The sequence below is a fragment of the Stegostoma tigrinum genome, chromosome 4 (genome assembly GCF_030684315.1).
Source record: "Stegostoma tigrinum isolate sSteTig4 chromosome 4, sSteTig4.hap1, whole genome shotgun sequence".
Classification (NCBI taxonomy): domain Eukaryota; kingdom Metazoa; phylum Chordata; class Chondrichthyes; order Orectolobiformes; family Stegostomatidae; genus Stegostoma; species Stegostoma tigrinum.
In genome coordinates, this window is record NC_081357.1 from 98107820 (window position 1) to 98130210 (window position 22391).

The 22391-nt window shown below is 39.4% G+C and overlaps 1 protein-coding gene across 1 annotated transcript in view; it reads right to left on the bottom strand.

The window, feature by feature from the left end:
* LOC125452477 (pecanex-like protein 1) overlaps positions 1-22391 on the bottom strand; it is a 244466-nt gene that overhangs the window by 57748 nt on the left and 164327 nt on the right. The window contains exons 22-25 of the mRNA XM_048530940.2: positions 18898-19006; positions 13317-13446; positions 9533-9591; positions 6727-6942 (exon numbers count right to left, since the gene is read on the bottom strand). Coding sequence (XP_048386897.1) covers positions 6727-6942; positions 9533-9591; positions 13317-13446; positions 18898-19006 — 514 coding nt within the window. The remainder of the gene's footprint in view (positions 1-6726; positions 6943-9532; positions 9592-13316; positions 13447-18897; positions 19007-22391) is intronic.

Sequence of the window (22391 nt, forward strand, 5' to 3'; positions counted from 1 at the left end):
AAATGAACCAGAGAATGGCTGTCAACTGTTGTGCTGAGCTGAAATAGGTGCAATGTGTTTGTTTTTTTCTGTCTGCAAAATACAAAACTGCATCTCTTAATACAAGTGCACCATACTGCAAAATAAATTGACAACCTTAAATTTTGTGGTCAGCATGATTATTAGCATACTTAGGACTATTTAGAAAATGCTGTTCAATCACAGAGTCACATCTACTGTGTTTTCAGTTTTGAAGGCATGGGCCATTTGGTTAGTCAGCTTGTTGTGAACAGCCTAAGGAATATTCTGTTTGACATGATCAACCAGTTTTATGAAGTAGGGCCTATGCCCAAGCATCACATTGGCACTGAAATTTGTTCACCACAAAATATATTTGTGTAAGGCAGAATACCTTCTTGGCTGGATACATCCTGTTAATGGTGACCACCACTTGTGTTTATTCTGCATGCCACGGAAGCTATGCACACGCACGCACAAAAAAATAGCAGAAAATCTATACCATTCATTTGCACTCAATGATTTGCACAATGAAATTTAAAAGAATGACTTGAATTTGTTTTGCATTTTAATGACCACAAGATATTCTAAACACTTTTAGTCATTGCTGTAATTGTTATGAACCAATTCCCAGGCAAGTTTCCCCAATTTGTTATAGCTCTGAACAGAATACCTCAAAGCTTAAGCTGCCAGGTGAGGAGAGATGGTTCCCCTTGGTTATTCACCCACCCAAGTTGTTGAAGAACAGCATCTCATTTTCTGACTTGGGATCCTGCAGCCTCTACCATACCAAGTTCAATAACTTTAGATCCTTTCATGTTTCTTCCATACCTCCAAACCCAGACTTGTTATAGAATGTGTTGCTTTTAGCACAGTTAACCATTCTTATGTACCCCCAGGCCTATTATCATATTATATGGGTTGCATTCAGCACAGTTAACCCATTTTCTCCCTGTTAGCTCTTATTATAACTTATTCAGCTTTTCTTCTGTCTTGGCCTAACATTAATAATCTCCTTGTTTACCTACCCTGTTCATATTTCTCTCTCTCTGTCTCTCTCTCGTCTCTGTCTCCACCCACCTGCTCATCTCTCTCCTCCATCCAATGCCCTGCCCCAAAACCTCTGGCTTTAGCACAAATGCCACTTTTTCTAAGCTACTAAAAACAATTTTGAAGAAGACTTGCAATATTAACTCTATTTTCTTCCCAAGATGCTGCCAGACCTGCTGAGTTTCTCCAGCAATTTCTGGTTTTTTTTCCCAAAAATGTTGAAGTTTAAAAAGTACACACAAGTTTTTGAATTGCTAGCGAACAACAGATGGTTAAACATTGCAACCGTTGCAGTGAATGTTACTGGCAGCATTGGCATGAGTAGTTGAAGAGTAAATTTTGAAGCTCGTGGCTTTGTAGATTGAATAAAAAGATCGCTGTCACATACAGTGAAACAGTCTTTTTCCTTTTCTTTACCTGTGGTGCACAGATATTAAAATGGGTGTTCTTAGAGCTGTAACCCTCACAACACGCTAGTCCAAACACCAGGATGTCAGACCACTAATGCACACAGGTAAGGGTAGAAGCTCAATTTTACTTCCTGTTGCTGTATATTCTTGAAAGGGGGAAAATGAAATTATGTCTCTTGCCCAGAAAGCTGTTTTTTTTAAAACCATCATGTTTAGAGTCTAAGATTTTACATGGAGATCTCAGACTTACTTTATAGAGCATCTTTTCTCCCTGAAACCTCTTTGAACCCTTGTCAGGTATGACATTCTAGGCTCTCCCTCTCCAGGCAGCCACTGAATTTACATCTGCGGTCAACTTTTGATGGAATGTCTCTTTTTTATGTTGCAACTAAAATTTAATACATCCCCTAATAATTTGAGGGTTTGGTTAGTGGTCATTGGCAGTAATATATATATACGGAGAATCACAGAATCACTACACTGTGGAAAGAGGCCATTTGACCCACTGAGTCTGCACCGACCTTCTGAACAGCATCTCAGCCAAACCCAGTTCCCCCATCCCAACACCACATTTTTATCATGGCCAATCTACCTACATATCCCAAGACACTAAGGACCATTTAGCATGGTCAATCCACATAACTGTCACATCTTTTGACTGTGGGAGGAAACCAGAGCACCCAGAGGAAATCCACACACACACAAGCCGACTGTCTGTGTAGAGTCTGCACAGTCACCCAAGTCCCTGGTGCTGTGAGACAACAGTGCTAACCACTAAGCCACTGTGGCACCCATATTGTAGATTTCTTGTAAGTAAATCTTAAAGATTTCATATTATATGCACCACGTGTTTTCAGTTTATGTATTTATTAATAATTATGTTAATAATAACAAATTTAAGACCAGATCACTTGGAAAACAGTGACAGGATTAGACAGTATCAACATGGATTTAGAAAAAGGAAGTTGTGCTTGATAAATCTACTGAAATTCTTCAAGTATGTAACTAGTAGAATTGACAAGGGGGAACCAGTGATTGTGGTTTACTTGGACTTTCAGAAGTCCCACTTAAGAGATTAACATGTAAAATTAAAGTGACTGGAATTGGGGTTAGCTTACTAGATAAAGAACTGGTTGGTGGACAGGAAACAAAACTAGGAATAAGCTGGTCATTTTTGAGTGGCTGTCGGTGACTTGTGGAGTCCTTCAGGAATCACTGCTTGGACCACAGCTATTCACTATATATAATAATGAGTTAAATGAGGCAACTAAATATAATATCTCCAAGTTTGCAGACGACACAAAAGCTGGGTGGGAAGGTGAATTGTGAGGAGGATGCAGAGATGCTTTAGTGTGATTTGGACAAGTTGGGTGATTGGGCAGGTGATGTATAATGTGGATAAATATGACATTATCCACTTTAGTAGCAAAAACAGGCAGATTATTATCTGAATGGCAACAGATTAAGAAAGGGCACTGGGACTTAGGTTTTCTTGTATACCCGTTGCTGAAAGCAAGCATACAAGTGCAGCAGATGGTGAAGAAGGTAAATGGTATTTTGAACTTCATACCAAGACAATTCGAGGACAAGAGCAGGCATGTCTTGCTGCAATCGTACCGAGCCTGGGTGAGACCACACCTGAATTATGGTGCGCTGTTTTGGCCTCCTTATCTCAGGAAAGATGTTCTGGCAATGAAGGGAGTATAACAAAGACTTAGCAGATTGATTCCTGGGATGGTGGGACTGATGTATGAAAAAAATAGTGGATTAAGTAAGACTATGGTTGTTGGATTGTAGAAAAAGGAGCAGGGATCTCAAAGAAACCCATAAAATTCTAACAGGACTAGACCGGGTAAACACAGAAGGATGTTCCTGATAACTGGGGAGTCTATAATCAGAGGTCACAGTCTCAAGGATGGACGACTTAGGACGAAGATGAGGAGAAATTTTTTCACCCACAGCATGATAAGTCTGTGGAACTGTCTGCCATGGAAAGCTGTTGAGGATTGAACATTGATTTTATTTTAGGAAGGAAACAGATATGGTTCTCACGGCTAAAGGGTTCAAAGAATAAGGGGGCAAAATGCTGAGTAGGATGCTCAGCCATGATCATACTGGATGGCACAGCAGGCTTAAAGGGCTAAATGGTCTACTCCTGTTTCTACTTTCTATATTATGTTACTTGTCACAGAGTAATTTGAGATTCTAGTTAAGAGTGGAGCAAGTTTCTAAAATTTATTGCAATCTAACATATAAAAATAACAATTTCATTGATATAACATCTTATCATCCACTCAAAAAATCCAGAAGTGCTCACATTAATTACTTGTGAATTACTTAGAATATTGGCAAATACATAATTCAATATCCACACAGCAAGATCCCACAAACTGTAAATGGGATGAATGATCATTAAGCTAAGTACACAAAATTCTCATGGCACATTTTGATGTTTTATAATGGTCTCTCAAAGTGTCACACATGATGTTTCTCAAATGATGACAACTCCATTTAGTAGAAATTACACACACAGGAATAAGGCACTTATCATCTCTGTCAGTGTTTCCCAGGTCCTCTCCCAAACAGTCATCATTAAATAATTCAGTCCTCTCTATTTCATTGCCCCAGGTTACTGCAAATATTTCTTGTAACACATATAAATGGGGTTTTTTTCTTTTTATGTAATGGTTTCTATGACAAAAAATATTTTGTATGGCTGAATCCAGATTGTTTCTCCAGCGTTTAAAAGCTTCTTGACCAGTTAAGTAGTTTTGATAGCCTATTGCTGTTCGCTCAATTCTGAAGCATCTACAACTCTTGACATTGTCACTGTGAGCAATTTGAATGCTATTGTGCCTGAATTCATATTCATATTCTCATCAAGTGTGTACAGATTTATGTCAATGCCAACTGCATTCACAGTGAGAACTGAAATAACTACATTAACCAGTCACCACAAACGCAAATCAGTTGTATCGGTGCCTGTATTTGTGTCATCCTAAATACAGTCTTGAGGGCATGGTTCACTACCAATGCTTGCTGCAGCAGGTCAACCTTCAACTCCCCAGTAATGACTGGGGAGCATTCTCTCCCAGGCAGTCTAATGCATATCACCAGCTATACACACCAGTGATGCATTTAGATTGACTCCCTGTCTTTCCAATGTGCATCTAGTATTGTATTTTGTTGTATTTTGGTTCTGGTGGCACGGTGACTCAGTGGTTATCACTGCAGCCTCACAGCGCGAGGGACCCGGGTTCAAATCCACCCTCGGGCAACTGGCTGTGCGGAGTTTGCACATTCTCCCTGTGTCTGCGTGGGTTTCCTCCGGGTGCTCCGGTTTCCTCCCACAGTCCAAAGATGTGCGGGCTAGGTGGACTGGCCATAGTAAATTGCCCATGGTGTTCAGGGGTGTGAGAGTTATAGGGGGATGGGTCTGGGTGGGATGCTCCAAGGGGCAGTGTGGACTTGTTGGGCCGAAGGGCCTGTTTCCACACTGTAGGGAATCTAATCTAATACTCATGTTATATTAGCTCCACCCATTCCACTGATGTCACACATACTGTGGGTGGAGACAAGGAGTACTACTGCAACCTCCTCAAAGGGAGCAGATGTATCTGTACCAGCTCTATAACATCCTAGTAATTATGCCTGACCAAAATGTAGTGGTACTCACTGCTGTTATGCAATAAATCTTCTCGTTGTCTAAGACCAGTGACTCTTCTGTAGATAATCTGTGATAGTATATCCTCTATCACCAAATAGGTCCAAGCCGAAGTAAAGAAAAAGAGGGAATGGTTGCAGCAAACAACCTCAAACAACCTCATCCAGTACTACGTGCAGAAAGAGGTGGTAAATGCTGAAAACAACAAATGCTGGAGATCACAGTGGGTCAGACAGCATCCATGGAGAGAGAGCAAGCTATTGTTTTCAGTCTTGTCTAAAGTAACATATCTGAAATTGTTAATTACAGATACACTTAAATGCTAAAGTATTCACAATACCATACAAATATATTTTAGAACCATTCCATTATTGCTTGTATCTTTATATTAATTTTTATTCCTAATACTCTTGTAAAACCATAAATGAATAAGATAGCAAATGCCTAAATGCTAATATCAACAGTGAGAACTATTTAATGTAGGTACCAAATTAGAACATTTAATCTTGTTCTCTATTAATCTGTGCTGCCTCAGTATCACAAAAAATGTAATGAAAAATAATTAAATATGGAAACTCAGAATAAAATATGGCATAAAACCATTTGGAAAAGCATTCATGATTTACCTCTCAATTCAGCAGCATTGAAATCATGTAATTTATCAATAAGGCACAATGCAATAATTAAACCAAAGGCAAGGCAGTCTCAATGACAGTTTGAAGGTAGTAGCATGGGATTTGTTATGGCTGCTAGTACAGACATCTACAGAATGTTACCATAATACAAAATATAGACATCCACAAAAATAACTGAATGTTTATTTAAAGGCATTAAAGAAGTGCATTTAGATTGAGCCCATCGTACCTTCAAGACTTACCAAAGTGCTTAACAACTAAGTTTGAATTCTAGTGAATTCTACTGGAATGTAAGAAACACTACAAACAATTTTTGCACAGCAAGGTGAATTACAAGACCACATTAGAGATAATGTCTGCAACATTCACGGCTGCTGCAGATACAGAACATGCCTAACCAACAGGTTACAACCTGGCACCTCAGGAAGACCCTAAAGACTATAAAACACATATTCCTTTTCTGTTTATATTGAATACTGCCCATTTTTAAGGTTGTACTTGTATTTGCTTGTTTAATGTTATGTCTTCATTATTTTCATGAGGGTTAGCAAGTAATAAAATTGCTCCTCCTCTCACTCACGCAAACTTTGAAATGATCTCCTTATTTGTTTCTGGTGAACTAGTTAAAGAAATTTTAATCAGAGTGATGCATAGCCTCATACAAAAAAGAACTTTAATCTTTGTTGTGTCAGCCAAGAATTGTGAGAAGTAGGGAACCAATTAATCCCTCCTCACCAGTCGCAAAACTCATATCAAAGCAATTGATTTCTATTATGGGTCCCAACCCGAAACGTCAGCTTTCCTGCTCCTCTGATGCTGCTTGGCCTGTTGTGTTCATCCAGCTGTATACCTTGTTATCTCTTGATTTCTAGTAAGTTGTCTATTCCTCCCAAGTCTGATGCACTTGTCAACAAGTCTTAAAATTGCCTTTATACCCAACTCTGATTTTACAAAGACTGGTGGAGCTCACCTCTGAATTCAAGTCCTCTGAGCTGAAAAGTTACAAGGCCATTGCCAATTTCTACCAAATGAACTAGGGCATTGAGGTAATCCGAGGCCAAGATGAAGCAGTCACCCGTGCTGTAGCTTCCCCAGCGACCCAGGATCAAGTCACCACACAAGCTCTGCTGCAGTGATCTCATCATGTGCTCGTAGAAGATGGAATTTAAATTGTTATCGTCGGCCCCTAGATGTTCAAACACCAAATGGAAGAATTAACATTCAAGTTGGGGTTTTAAATAGAATAAACAACATCACTGAACCGTGTTGTAACTGTGTTGAACAATGTCACTGACGCTTATTACTGGGTAAAGTTTGTGCAAGGACAACTTATCCACTCAGTGCAGTGGCCGGTGTAACTGGACAGCAGGAGTTCTGGAAGTGGTCAGACTGTTATTATCACCAACATTTTACCTTAAAATCCACATAAAATATTTTCTTAGGAACAGGCGTCGCAGAAATTAGCCATTTAGCCCAACTACTCCATGCTGGTGTTGATGCTACAATGAGCCTTTGTACACCAAATAAAAACTGAAAGAACTGCGGATGCTGTAAATCAGGAACAAAAAACAAAGTTGCTGCAAAAGCTCAGCGGGTCTGGCAGTCCTGAGGAAGGGTCACCAGGCCCAAAACGTTAATGTTTTCTCCTTCACAGATGCAACCAGACCTCCTGAGCTTTTCCAGCAACTTTGTTTTTGAGCCTTTGTACACCTTACTTCCTTTCTTCCTGTCATCATAACTTTTATTCCTCTCTCCTTCATGAACTTCTCCAATGTCCCCTGAATGCATCTATACTATTCACCTCAAACACATGTCAAAGCAAATTTCACATTTCTATCACTTTCTTGGTAAAGTCATTTCTCATGAATTCCTTATTGGATTTATTAGTGTTTACCTCATTACTGTAAGCTTTAATTTCAGTCTACTGCAGAAGCAGAAACATTTTCTCTGTGCTTCCCCTATCAGCTGGCTCCTCAGCCTTCCTTTTTTGGGAGTAGGCTGATGTAACCTGTTCAGTCATTTCTGGTAAGTATAACCTTTCAGTTCTGGTATCATTCTTGTAGTTTTTTTTGTCATATGGAGAAAGAAAACTATGCATAGTAGTCTAAGGTTAGAATATGGCCCCCCTACTACAGATTCATAGTACACAGCCTGCTGCTTACTCACCCTCCGCATCCGGACTCCCATTTCATAGGGAGCAATGGAGGTACTGAGTTCCATACCCATCATTGGTCCTACTGAGATCATTAAGTAGTCAATTAATTCGCCAGTTCATGGCATCAACCCACTATCACTGCAATTTTACCCACAGTAGGGGAAAATCCATGCCATGTGGGCAGCCCAGCCACTTTAACTGAACAAACTGGTGTTGAGCAAGAGAGTGGGGATCTCCTTTGTAGGGCATCGCTTGTATCCATCAGATGGACACCCCCATAGTCACAGCCTCTATAATCCAGCTGCTCCAATTCCTCATTCTTTCTTTGCATTTGGGACTGCCATCAAGGTCTTGCCAATAGCCTGGCATTACTTTCAGTCTAGCCTCCGCCAGCTCATTTCTTTGGAGACTGGCTGTAGTACCAGCAATGTCTGAAACTGGCAATGCTGGGACCACATAGTGCTTGGTCAATCTGATTGGCCATCAAATTCCTAAGGCAGTACTTCGTCCCTAGAAGAGGCAGACGTGTCACCTTTAGCAAATTAACACTCCATCTCTCACTTTCACTAACAGTTACTCATGAAGCTCTGCTTCTGTCATGGCTACTGTATAAAAAATTTAATGTCACACATTCTGAACTTTCAGTTCCTCCATTAAATATCCTCTCTTTTGGAAAAAAGGAAATCCCTATCTATACCTGGCATTCTCTAATTAGAATTTGCAAACAGTTAGACTACAACTCCTCCAGTGGAGAGGAGTGTAATTACATGTGCCATTCTGGAAGACACATTCAAAGGCTACAAGACAACTGCGGTGCGATATGTAACAGGTCACATTGGAAACATCCTTATGAAACATTGTTTGGCCTCAGTTGGAGCTTTGTGTTCAATTTAAGCATCCCACTTTTCAAAAGATGTCAAGGTGATGGGGAGGGTGCAAAGGATTTGTATAATTCCAGTAATGAGCGACTTCCAAGTGATGTGGAGAAACTAGAGATGCTGGGTTTGCTTCCCTTACCATGGAAAAGGTTAAGAGATTTAGTAAAATTATTCAAAAATATTAAAGATTTTGGTAGAATAGACAGGAAGAAACTTTCCAACTGGAGTGTCATTAAGTAGAAGACAGAGATTAAAAGTAATTGGCTGGAAAATCCAACACAGCAGATTATCATTATCTGGAATAGACTGCTCGAAAGGGTGATACAAGTGGATTAAACATAATTTTCGAAGGGGAATTGGCTAAAAAAAACTTTTAAACAAATCTGCAGGGCTACGGACAAAGACAGGTAGTATAGCTAATTGGTAGCTCATGCATAATGGCTGAATAGCCTCCTCCAGAGCTTTATCATTCTATGATGCAGAAAGTAGCCATTTTTGAATTAGGGCTGAGACTCGTTATTCAAAGAAAACAAAAAGAGTTTTATCCGAAGTTTATCTCAAAATGCGTTAAGATTGACACTTTTTTAAACAGCATCTCTCACCTCAAGGAGCACAGAATTCACAGGAACGTTTCATTCTTGCTGTGATTATATTTTTAGGGGCTAGCCAATCCTATCATGTCAAAGTCTGCAAAATGATGCCAAGGGAAGGTAACTGCAGTTGTACTACCTTTTTCTACTTACCAGTACTTCTGTTTATCTGTGAATCCAGTCTTGTATTTGAATGGTCCACCCGCTTGGTGCTACAAAGAAAACCATAAACAATTGTATAAATTTTGAAAATTGTCAGTTGACTTTACACTTTATTGATCACAGAGTGATGACTAAGTGTACAGGTGAAATAGGACAAGAATAATTGGACAATGCAAAGAGACATAATTCAGGTACATTTTAGAGCCACATATTCTGTGCTTTTCGCATTTTCATTTGAAATTCTGCTTTCATACTTACAATTTTAACTTCCTGTCAAAACATTTAATGCTATAACTCGAACCTGCTGAAACTGCCTCCATTGGCAACAGAGTACAATTACAATGTGACAGTTTGCATATGGAGTTCCCATTGTATACATGATCTCGGAAATGTACAAGCAAAGTGTTTTAGAGAGTACTTGCCAATTCTTAATGCGTTATAGATGCATTGTTAACCATAAACTTTGTTTCCAAACTTTATTTGGCATTAAAATGCAGGCAAAGAGAGGGGATTATCAAACAATTTTAACTTACATTTCAAATTTGGTTACTATCACACAGGCAGTTACTCTGTGCATTTTTTTCTCCTTCCTTTCCTTCTGGAGTTGTTGTCTACTTGATGGGGCATGATTTCTCTAGCCACTTCTTCAGTACCTCACATCCATAACTCAATTTTCACGTTCAACACCAAGGGTGGGCATGCTATTTATCACAGTCAAACACAAACTTGTTTTTTTTCTGAATTGTGTACATATGTGCATCTTTGATAGTAACAGGAAAATAGCATTTAGGAGCATGAACCAATGTTAATTTCCCACATCTAGTTTTAGTCACTAAGATCATTAGTCCCACTGTCATTACCTGGGTTCAGATTAGTTATTTCAGTGTAAACTGAGAACTGAACCTGGGTTTGATATGTTTTGCATGTTGTAATGCATTGGAGACATACAATGTAATATATTGAAGTTAAACAGATTTTCCTGCTCTGTGCACGAGTGAAAGGGTTAAGGCTTTCATTTAATTTCTAAAATAACTGAAGAATTATAAGAGCAACCATTTAAAACACATTCTCAACATGTATTGTCACATTTTAGGAAAGTGAGAGTGTATGATCGAGCAAATAAAGAGAAATAATTTTCCCTGGGTTGATAACTAGAGAACATTTGATGTGGTTGGATTTGATTTGATTTATTACTGTCACGTATACCAAGATACAGTGAAAAGTATTGCCTTACGTGCTTTTCAGGCAAATCGTACCATACATGTGCATCATAGTAACTGAGCAGAGTGCAGAATACAATGTTATAGCTGCCAGGAAGGTGTAGAGAGAGATCAACATTAAAGACGTCCATTCAAAAGTCTTATAAAAGCAGGAAAAAAGTTGTTCTTGAATCAGTTCATATCGTATACAAATTTTTATATCCTGTGCCTGACAGAAGAGAGTGGAAGAATGTATAACCAGGATCTTTGATTATGTTAGGTTAACAAAGTGTGAAGCTGGATGAATACAGCAGGCCAAGCAGCATCTTAGGAGCACAAAAGCTGATGTTTCGGGCCTAAACCCTTCATCAGAGAGGGTTCAGAAATAAATAGGGAGAGAGGGGGAGATGGACCGAAGATGGATAGAGAAGATAGATGGAGTGGAGAGTATAGGTGGGGAGGTAGGGAGGGGATAGGTCAGTCTGGGGAGGGCGGACAGGTCAAGGAGGCGGGATGAGGTTAGTAGGTAGGAAATGGAGTGTGGCTTGAGGTGGGAGGAGGGGATAGATGAGAGGAAGACAGGTTAGGGAGGCGGGCATGAGCTGGGCTGATTTTGGGATGCAGTGGGGGAAGGGGAGATTTTGAAGCTGGCGAAGTCCACATTGATACCATTGGGCTGCAGAGTTCCCAAGCGGAATATGAGTTGCTGTTCCTGCAACCTTTGGGTGGCATCATTATGGCACTGTAGGAGGCCCAGGATAGACATGTCGTTTAAGGACTGGGAGGGGGAATTAAAATGGTTCGTGACTGGGAGGTGCAGTTGTTTATTGCGAACCGAGTGGAGGTGTTCTGCAAAGCGGTCCCCAAGCCTCCGCTTGGTTTCCCCAATGTAGAGGAAGCCACAACGGTACAGTGGATACAGTATACCACATTGGCAGATGTGCAGGTGAACATCTGCTAGATATGAAAAGTCATCTTGGGGCCTGGGATGGGGGTGAGGGAGGAGGTGTGGGGGAAAGTGTAGCACGTCCTGCGGTTGTGGGGAAACCAAGCGGAGGCTTGGGGACCGCTTTGCAGAATACCTCCGCTCGGTTCGCAATAAACAACTGCACCTCACAGTCGCAAACCATTTTAACTCCCCCTCCCATTCCTTAGAATGGCATGTCCATCATGGGCCTCCTGCAGTGCCACAATGATGCCACCTGAAGGTTGCAGGAACAGCAACTCATATTCCGCTTGGGAACCCTGCAGCCCAATGGTATCACTGTGGACTTCACAAGCCTCAAAATCTCCCCTTCCCCCAGTGCATTCCAAAACCAGCCCAGCTTGTCCCCTTCCCCCACTGCATCCCAAAACCAGACCAGCTCATCCCCGCCTCCTTAACCTGTTCTTCCTCTCACCTATCCCCTCCTTCCAACTCAAGCCGCACCTCCATTTCCTGCCTACTAACCTCATCCTGCCTCCCTGACCTGTCTGTCCTCCCCGGACTGACCTATCCCCTCCCTACCTCCCCACCTCTACTCTCCTCTCCACCTATCTTCTCTATCCATCTTCGGTCCGCCTCCCCCTCTCTCCCTATTTATTTCAGAACCCTCTCCCCATCCCCCTCTCTGATGAAGGGCCTAGGCCAGAAATGTCAGCTTTTGTGCTCCTGAGATGCTGCTTGGCCTGCTGTGTTCATCCAGCTCCACACTTTGTTATCTCGGATTCTCCAGCATCTGCAGTTCCCACTATCTTTGATTATGTTGGTTGCTTTAACAATGCAGCAGCAAGTGTAGATGAAGTCAATGTATGGGAGGCTGGTTTGCATGTTGGACTGGGCTCTAATCACAACTGAATGCAGGTTTTTTTTGTTTTGGGAAGAAGTTACATCCAGGTAGCGTGCTTTCTAGGGTGCATCTATAAATTAGTCACCTGGAAATTGATGTGGAGGAGCCAGTGTTGGGCTAGGGTGGACAAAGTCAGAAATCACAGGACACCAGGTTATAGTCCAACAGATATATTTGAAATCACAAGCTTTTGGAGCACTGCTTCTTTGTCAGATGAAGTCACTCCAAAAGCTTGTGATTTCAAATAAATCTGTTGGTCTTTAACCTGGTGTCGTGTAATTTTTGATATAGAAGTTAGTCAGTGGCAAAAGAACTAGAGAGAAGACATGCAGAATTTCTTTGCACAGTGATGTTGATCTGTATGTATTGCTTGTGCGTGTGCTGGAAGCAGATTCAATAGTAATTTTCAAAAGAAAATTGGTTAAATACTTCAAAAAAAGAGAAACGGGAAGGGAACAATCCTAGTTGGACAGCTTTTTAAAGAGCTGACATAGATCCAGTGGACTAAGTGGCTTCCTTCAGTGCTGTTAGATTTCATGAATGAATTCAGATAGCCCTAAATGAATTGTCCACTTCATTCATAATCTTCACTGCCTACCTCACTAGTCTTAATTCCAACTTTGCAGCCTGACCAGAGCATTGAGTGAGAAGTGAAGTTGCCCAAATGATGGCAAGGAGGAGAGAGGAAGGACTCTTTCTACAACTGATCAAAGCAATCAGATGATCTTCAAATAAAAGTCTTCTTACTTGTAATTTCTCTCCCAGAACTTTACTGGTCTAGCGTAAGACATCATGAAAATGGCACTGCCAAGGAATGGAGTTAGAGGAGTGGAAAAAACAGAGGATACAAGAGCTTGAATGAAGAGCATAGCTGAATCTGAAATCATGCAGTTAAGGAATTTATTTCACGGTCCCTGTGAAAGTGATATAGATATTTAAACCGACATGTAAACAGATTTAATGACTCGGACACTGGTGACCTGGCACATTGATTGATATATACACTGGCTACTAGTGGAAAATTAGACAAAATTTAAAGTTTTAAGGGCTTTTATAGGCCAGCAAGTAGAGTATTTTTGTGTGGATTTATATTATAAACTCTTACTTACTTAATCAAAGTTATAGCCTCAACAGCAAGTCAATTTTGCCTCAGAATCAGAAGGTCTTGGGCTCAACATCCACTTCAGATAACGCAGCAGAGAATTCAGGGTCATATTATTATTAATAGTACTGAAGAAATGCTGAAATGCTGCAGTGACTGAGATGCTGTTTTTTAAATAAGATATTAAATCAAGGGCCCCTCAGGTGAATGAACAATATCCTATGGCACTATTTTGAAAAGCAGTATGGGAGTTCTCCCCTATAACTGGCCAATATTCCTACAACTAAAGCTGATTATCCAATCATTATCGTGTTGCTGTTCGTGGAACACTGCTTTGTGCAAATTAACTGCTCTGTTTCCTACATTACAATTATGATAACATTTCAAAAGTAGTATGAGCTGTTCCAAAATTCTAAAAGATGCTGTGTAAATGTATGTTTCTTCTTTCCTTCAGCAACTGATCTTTCACGTCTATCACTTCTGGAATCCTCTAAAGTTCTATCCTTAACATCTCCATTTCCCCATTTAAATGCTGGCCCTTGGTGATATAATCCACAAAGATGTCAAATTCCACATTTAGATTTACCTCTCCACTATCTCTCCTTGTCTCTACTGTCTTTGATTTGTCACACTGTCCAATATCCAGACTTGGAGAGTCAGTTTCCTCCCATTAAGCTTTGGTAAACCACAGCCATTATCTTTGATTCCTTCGACAATCTACATATCCTTGCTATTACTGCATCTGTCTTCCTGGTGACTGACTCAGGTTGAACTAGAATGTTCACAGCCTCAACATTCTATTTGATCCTGATATGTACGTTAGAGTCTTAGACAAATTCCAAAATTGTTCATTTCTATTTCTGTAACATTGTTCACCCCCAAGCTGCCTCTGACCATAAATCCCTCATCCACGTCTTTCTTACCTCTTGACCTGACTACTTAATGATCTCCTGGCTAAGGCCTCTCTTCTCCCATCCTCTGTGAAGTACAGCTCATCCAAATCTCTGTTGCCATTACCTATTTTATTTTGTAGACTATATTTCATCGACCAGCAGTATTAGCTGCCAGTACCCTGTGAAATGTATAGCAAATGATTTGATTTATAATGGCAGTATTTTGCACTGAAATATACGACATAGCATTCTGTAATTATATTGGGGGTAGTGTTCTTTTAAGGCAAAAATTTCGAATTGATCCATAAACAGAGCTTTGGTGCACTTAGAAATGCTGGTCGGAGAAAATACTCATGGCTCTTAGCTTAGAAGTTCAGTGCAGTTTAAGATCGGCTTGCCTCTGTGATAATGTCGGCCATCTGGAGTGTGATTGCACATTTATCACAGGACTGGGAATTGTGTCATCGAGTTAACAGATATCTCATCCCAATGTTCGAATGAGTTAGGTCAACTGTAACCAAAAAATAAACGACTGAAGCTAATTAATATTTCTTTTTAGGAAGAAGGAATCTACATTTATGTTAAAGCCTAGTATATCTCTCAACAATATCCTGGTACAGTTAAAGTACACAATTGAGAAGGGCATTCACACAGCAAGATCCAGTGAAAGGTAACATGATGAATGATCATATAGTCCATATTTTAATGTGTTGGATTGCAGAAGCAGTTGTAGGAACTCCCTAAACGTCTTCATACCATGTAATGGGTTATTTACTACTAGAACAGCCAGGCAGAATCTCAAAATGACTTCTCATCATAAAAATGGAACTTCTGAAAATGTTCTTTCAGTACTGCCCCACAGACATTGTGGTGCTGTCTAAGAAGTGTCCCTCAGACATTAATGCACATTCTCGGTACTCTACATCAGGCAGTGCAGTGCTCTCTCAGTACAGCCTTTACTGACAGCAGAGCACTCCCTCAGTACAAAGCCTCCGAAAATGAAGTACACCCTCAATACTACTCCTTCAACACTGTCATGCTTTATCAGTATTGCAGCTCTAATAGTGATGGATGCATAGATACTACTCCTCCAACAATGGGCATGGCGGTATTGAGAAATACTATGCGGTACTGCTGCCCTTCAGCGCTACATCAAAATTAGCAGCCGCAACCCTTCGACTCAAAGGGGAGAATATGCAATGTACTGAGCCAAATTGATAAGGATCAACTTTTACATATTTTTTTGTTACAAAGTTGGCTACAAAATCAAAACCCACAATGAATGGAATTGATCCATTGAAGTGAATTAAGAACATAAGAGTTCTGTGGTAAAATCAATCCTTCACACATATCCGTTCAGGTTCAGGAAGGTCATTCAGGTCTGAGATAAGGAGGAATTTCTTCAGAGGTGGTTACTCCTTAGAATTTTCTCATGGATGTTATCATTCAGTGTATTCAAGACAGACACTGGTGGATTTTTAGATATTAAACAAACCAAGGGGAATGGAGATGGTGTAGGAAAATAATGTTGAGATAGGAGATTAGTAATAGCGCAAGGAGCAGAAATAGGCCTTTCTGTCCCTATTTCCTACGAACTTGAGTGCAGATAATGAATGAGGAAATTCCTCAATTACCTTCTGCTGCACCAAAATTTCCTTGCTGTTTACACAAGACTTCTGTCAAAGTTATCTGAGAAATGATGGAGCAGCCGCCAGAAAATTCCTGGCCAATTTTGTAAGACCATAAGATGCATGGGCAAAATCAGGCCATTTGGCCTGTCAAGTTTGCTTCATCATTCAATTAGATCATGGCTAGTCTGATAATCTTCGACTTCACTTGTCTGCTTTTTCCCCATAGCCTTCAATTCCCTTGCTAATTAAAAATCTTTCTATCTGCCTCAAATATTATCAACGATTCAGCTATGATAGTCCTTTGTGGTAAAAAGATCCACAGATTCACTGCCTTCAGAAGAAATTTCTTCCTATCTTAATTTGGCACTCATAATGTTGGAATTTTGGACCTAACATTTCCAAGAAAGGGAAAATAAAATCTCTTTGCATTTACCCTAAACTTGAGATTCCTAAGGATCTTTGATCCGATTCAATAAGGTCTCCTCTCATTCTTCTAAACTCCAATGAGTACAAGTCCATTCTACTCAAACTTTCCTCAGAAGAAAATGCCTTCATATCTAGAATCAAACTACTGAATCTTCTCTGGACTGCCTTCAATACCAGTATATTTTCTTTAGACAAGGGGGCTGAAACTGTTTGCAGTGTTCTAGCAGTGTTCTAAAACACGTTTTGCATACTTTTAGCAAGACTTGCTTATTTTTACACTCCAGTCTGTTTGAAGTAAAGGCCAACAGCCTATTTGCCTTCAGTATTACCAAATTAATTTGAATGCAAGCTTTTTGTAGTTCATGCATGAGAATCCCCAAATTCCTCTGTGCTGCAACTTTCTGCAGTCTCTCTCCATTTAGTTAATTTTCAGGTACTCTTCCTGCCAAAGTGTATAACCTCATGCTTTGCCAAATTATATTCCTTCTGCAAAGATTCTGCCAATATTCTTAACTTGTCCATTTCCATCTGCAAGCTCCTTGTGTCATCCTCACTATTTGCCTTTATATCTATTTTTGTGCACCTGCAAACTTGGTGAGAGTACATGCACTTCCATCAGCCAAGACATTAACATAAATTGCAGACAATTGTGGTTCCAACACAGATCCAAATGGCACTCCACTAGTTACTGGCTGTCATCCTGAGAATACTTCCTTTATCCCAACTTTCTATCTTCTATTGGTTAACAAATCCTCTATAAATGATAATGGTCTATACCGAACACTACAGTTGTTATCTTAACAAGTAGCCCTATGTAGAATACCTTAGCAAATGCCTTTTGGAAAGCCAAAAATATTACATCTACTGGTTCCACTTGATCTATCATGCACCTTACTTTTTCAAAGAACTCTAATAGGATTGTCAATCATGATCTCTCCTTAAGCTGGTGCATAAAAGTTGTAATTTTTTTAATTAAGAAAATTTAGTAAGGCACAGAGTTCTAAACTCAGTGTTGCTCTCCACATCCTACAATCCTACAATTCTTTGTCAGATGTAAAACTCACCCTTTTGAAGAATTCCAGATCCATTTTAAATCCCTAGCTCAAAGCCCTGATAAGATTCTCAGGCCCATTATATTTTCATCATAGGATATCCTGAAATTTAAGCCTGTTTCTTTCTTACAGCATGGAATCATTTCTGCATACAAATCTAAAGGGAAAATATTTATGCAGGATCTCAGATAAAATGCTTTTGATTTCCTTCTTTCTGTTTCATGTGTGTGCACATGCACGTGCCATTCAAAGCATCAGTCTTGTCGATTAGCATAATTAAGCACCGTACATAAACCATAGTTGGACAACTATTTTCAGTGCTTTGTGTCAAATTCTGAAGAATCATTAGCCTAGAATTTACTGCAATGGGAATCTCATGCCATCAGACATTTCCATGCACTCTTCACCATTGAGGTGTATTAAAATCAAATCAGACACAGAAGTGAAACAGACAGCGGGAAAGAAAGATTGGATTGAGACCAAGAGAAAAACCACAGAAACAGAAAAGGAAGAAAAACATTTATAATGTCCTAAATCAAGAATCCTTTCTAAACAACAATCTAGCAGAAAAGTCATGACTTAATCCGTTCAATTCCATACTGGGAAGTCAAGTGGCATTACAGAAATATAAATCTGCTCATTAAAAAGTTACTTAGACTATTAAATTCAAGGTAAATATTAGCAATTTCATGAAATTCAGGGTGGTTTTGAGAGAGAACTTGCTTTAGTTGTGCAAAGCTAGCAGTCTAACTGCAAAAGTCGGCTTCCACCTAATAGTGATTCATATTCCATGATGTAATCTCTCCTTGTCACAGATTTCTGGGTTTTCCCAAATATTAACAATGGCAAGTGCCATTTAATTCACCATCAATTCACAGCTAAGTTTGAGTCATTGAAATTTATGACCAATTTCTTAAGGTTGATCACTGCTGAAGTGCTATTGACTTTAAAACTGCTACAAACTACATTTTAACTCTCTCTGGTAGTTGTAAAAAGAAAGCAATTTTTATTTGAATTGTTTTGCTTAGTACTGATGTAAACAACTCAGAGATAACAAGATGTAGAGCTGGATGAACACAGCAGGCCAAGCAGCATCAGAGGAGCAGATGTTTTGGGTTGACATCTTCTTCGGAAACCCTTCTCCTCCGATATTCAGTTTTTTTGTTGGGATAATCTTGCACCCATTCAGACACTTCAACTCAGCTAAGCACATTCAAAGGATACGAGGTACAGAAAAGGGATGTGCAAAAGCATGGAAGGCTGAACCCCAAGCAATCTGCCAAGGGGCAATGTAGGTCATAATAAACTGCAGCTTGAGCAGCAAGTCCCACAGCTAGACATGAAAAGAAAGAATATTTGTCAAGATTGCACAATAATCATTATACAACATGAAGGGTTCCCATTTGAAGTTTACTGAAGCATTCAATAAACTGAGTCAGAGGTCACAAGGCACTCTGTTATAGTCCAACAGGTTTATTTAAAATCACAAGCTTTTGGTTTCACCTGCCAGAAGAGCACCGCTCTGAAAGCTTGTGATTTTAAATAAATCTGTTAGACTGCAATCTGGTGTCATGTGACTTCAACTTTATCCACATCAGTCCAACTCCGACATCTCCACATCATGGCTACCTTCTGTGAACTGCATTGTGCTCTCTATATCCACATTGAAAGCTGATACTTAAAAATTTAATAAGATAACACAGAAAATTTACTACCACTTCCTAAATGTTAAAGTATTCTGCAATTAAAAGACAAATGGTCAAAAAACATTATTGATAGAAACAAATCAAAATATTGAATATAATGATAACGTAGTTGAGATAATCTAGTAACTTGTGCAATTGCGATGATAGAATATTCTGTAAGATACATTTATCTATTGTGATTTTATAGAAAGCATCCAAACTGCTCAGCTTCTGCTTGATTTAAATTTCATATACATGTTCATTTTAGAAAGCTTACACAAATTTTGTAACTTGTGTGGTTTTGTTTAAAAATTTGTTAAGATTATAATTTCACTGTCAACCAACTGGAGGCATAGGGGCAATGTCCTATTTACTGTTTTATTAAGGATTGTTTAGTTGAGCAGACCTACAACAATGTCCATAATATCACCAGTTCACACAGATAACTGAATGTTCACTCCTTGCAGCTCATTCTGCAACGTAACTAGACCTCAAATTATGACAGGTTGCATACACTTCGTTTGTATTTCTTCAGCTTTAGAAAGATGAAGGGTTATCGAAGTATCTTTAAAATGATTAAAGGATTCAATAGGGTAAATAAGGACAAACTATTTCCTCTAGTGAAGGAAATTCCAAAGCAAGGATGCATAATCTTAAAAATTAGAGCCAGGCAACTTTGGATTGAAATCAGGAAGCTGTTCTTCAAACAACTGACAGTGGAAATCTTGAGCACTTCTTCAAAAAACTGTAGACGCTAGGGGTCAGTTAAAATTTTTAACAAGCACTTCAACAGATTTGAGTTAGGTAAGGGTACCAAGAAAAAATGAACAAAGATAAATTAAACACAGATATAAATCAACTATGATCTAACTGAATGACAATCAGGCTGGAACAGCCAAATGGCTTGCTGTTGTTCCTACGTTCCAGAGTTTTTATTGGTTGCACATATTATCCATTTTAATGTTGGGGTCAAAATAACTCAGAATTACGTGCAAAATGTGAAATTGTACTGGGATGTTAAAATATTGGCTGTCCAAAATGCATTCTATTCTAACAGCTCCTGACACCAGGAAACAATTATGTAGCTTTTGTCGAATTTTTTATCTACAGTTGTTTTTAGTTTCACAACATAATCACAAACTAAATCTATGCTGTAGCCTTTTAAAATTATAATCTCTGTACTGTGTGTAAGGCAGATAAAGTAGTTGTTTAATCCTGATTGATTTAAAGCAACAGTTATTATTTTCAAAGGCAGACTTTCTTTTGTTCCTTTCACAGACATGTCACAGGTCAAAAATAAGGCTGTGTTTGTTGACACTAGCTGTAGAGGACTAACAAGGTGAGCCCACTTTCGGGTGGCAAGGTCACACTGCTTTAATTTTTCAGCCAACTATTGTTTAATTATTATGGGGAAAGACTTAACCTTTCTTGTAGGAGGAGGCTCCAAAGGGGTAGAAATAGGTTAATGAGTGGGTTAAGATCTGGAAAATGGCTTATGATATGGGAAAATGAGCAATTGTCCATTTTGACAAGAACAATAAGAACCATATTATCTGATCGCAGAAGGGTTTGGCGTGTCCAAAAGGCTTGCACGCAGGGACAGCAAGTAGTCAAGAAAATTATTATAATGTTGTAATTTATTGTGATGGGAATCAAATACAAAAGTTGAGAGGCTTTGCTTCAGTTATACAGGGTATTGGTGAGACCCGAACTGGAGTATTGCTTTCAGTATTGGTTTCCTTGTTTAAGGAGGAAGGTAAATGCAATGGAAGCAGTTTGGAGTTAAATATCAAAGAATGGATGGGTTGTCTTGCAAGGACGGTTGGACAGGCTAGACCTGTATCCACTGGAGTTCAGAAAAGTAGGAAGTGGCTTGACTGAAACATATTATATTCTGAAGAGTCTTGACAGGGTGGTTGTGGAAAGGACATTTCTTCAGTAGGACAACCTAAACAAAGTTCCAAACACTGTTTAAAAACACGTGGTCCCCTATTTAAGACAGAGAGAGGAGTTGACTTTTTTCTCAGAAGGTCATGAGTCTTTGGGATTCCCTTCCTCTAAAGAAGCAAAGTCCCTGAATATTTTGAAGGCAGAACTCAATATATTCTTGGCAAGCAAGAAGTTGAAAGGTTACTGGAAGGAGGTAAGAATGTGGAATTGAAATTACAATCTGAGTAACCATGATCTTATTGAATTATTGAGCAGACTTAAGGAGCCAGGTGGCCTTACTCCTGCTCCTAAATCCTACGCTTGTGTCTGGAAAATGGATTACTTTAATGGATTTTCTCTAAATCTGTCTCTTCTTTGTCTCATTACCATCAACATTTGCCTTACATTACCATCCTGTTTATTGTTAATTTCCTTGAGCCTTCCGTCCCATCACATATCTTTCCTTTTGATTTTTATCTCTATACTTAGAACATAGAACATAGAACATAGAACAGTACAGCAAAGAACAGGCCCTTCAGCCCACAATGTTGTGCCGACCATTGATCCTCATGTATGCACCCTCAAATTTCTGTGACCATATACATGTCCAGCAGTCTCTTAAATGACCCCAATGACCTTGCTTCCACAACTGCTGCTGGCAAAGCATTCCATGCTCTCACAACTCTCTGCGTAAAGAACCTGCCTCTGACATCCCCTCTATACTTTCCACCGACCAGCTTAAAACTATGACCCCTCGTGCTAGCTTGCTTAAAAAATGTTCTTCAACATTCCTGCCATTCTCATGGAAAGTCATCAACCTAAGATGCGAACTACATTTCTCTCTCCATAGATGAACCGCTGAGTATTTCCAGTATTTTCTGTTTCTATTTTCGACCGTTTTAATTTTCTAAAACTTCAAAAACTGTCTCTACAAATTCACAAACAATCAGAAACTGCAATATATAGCACCTTCAAAGTAGTGAAGCAGATCAAGATGCTTTGCCTGAGTGGCAGGTGTGAGGCTGGAATATGGAAAAGGTTTGGAAGGTGACTGAAGATGTGGTGAATAAGACACGTTGAAAGTGGAAAGGTGAAATGATAAGG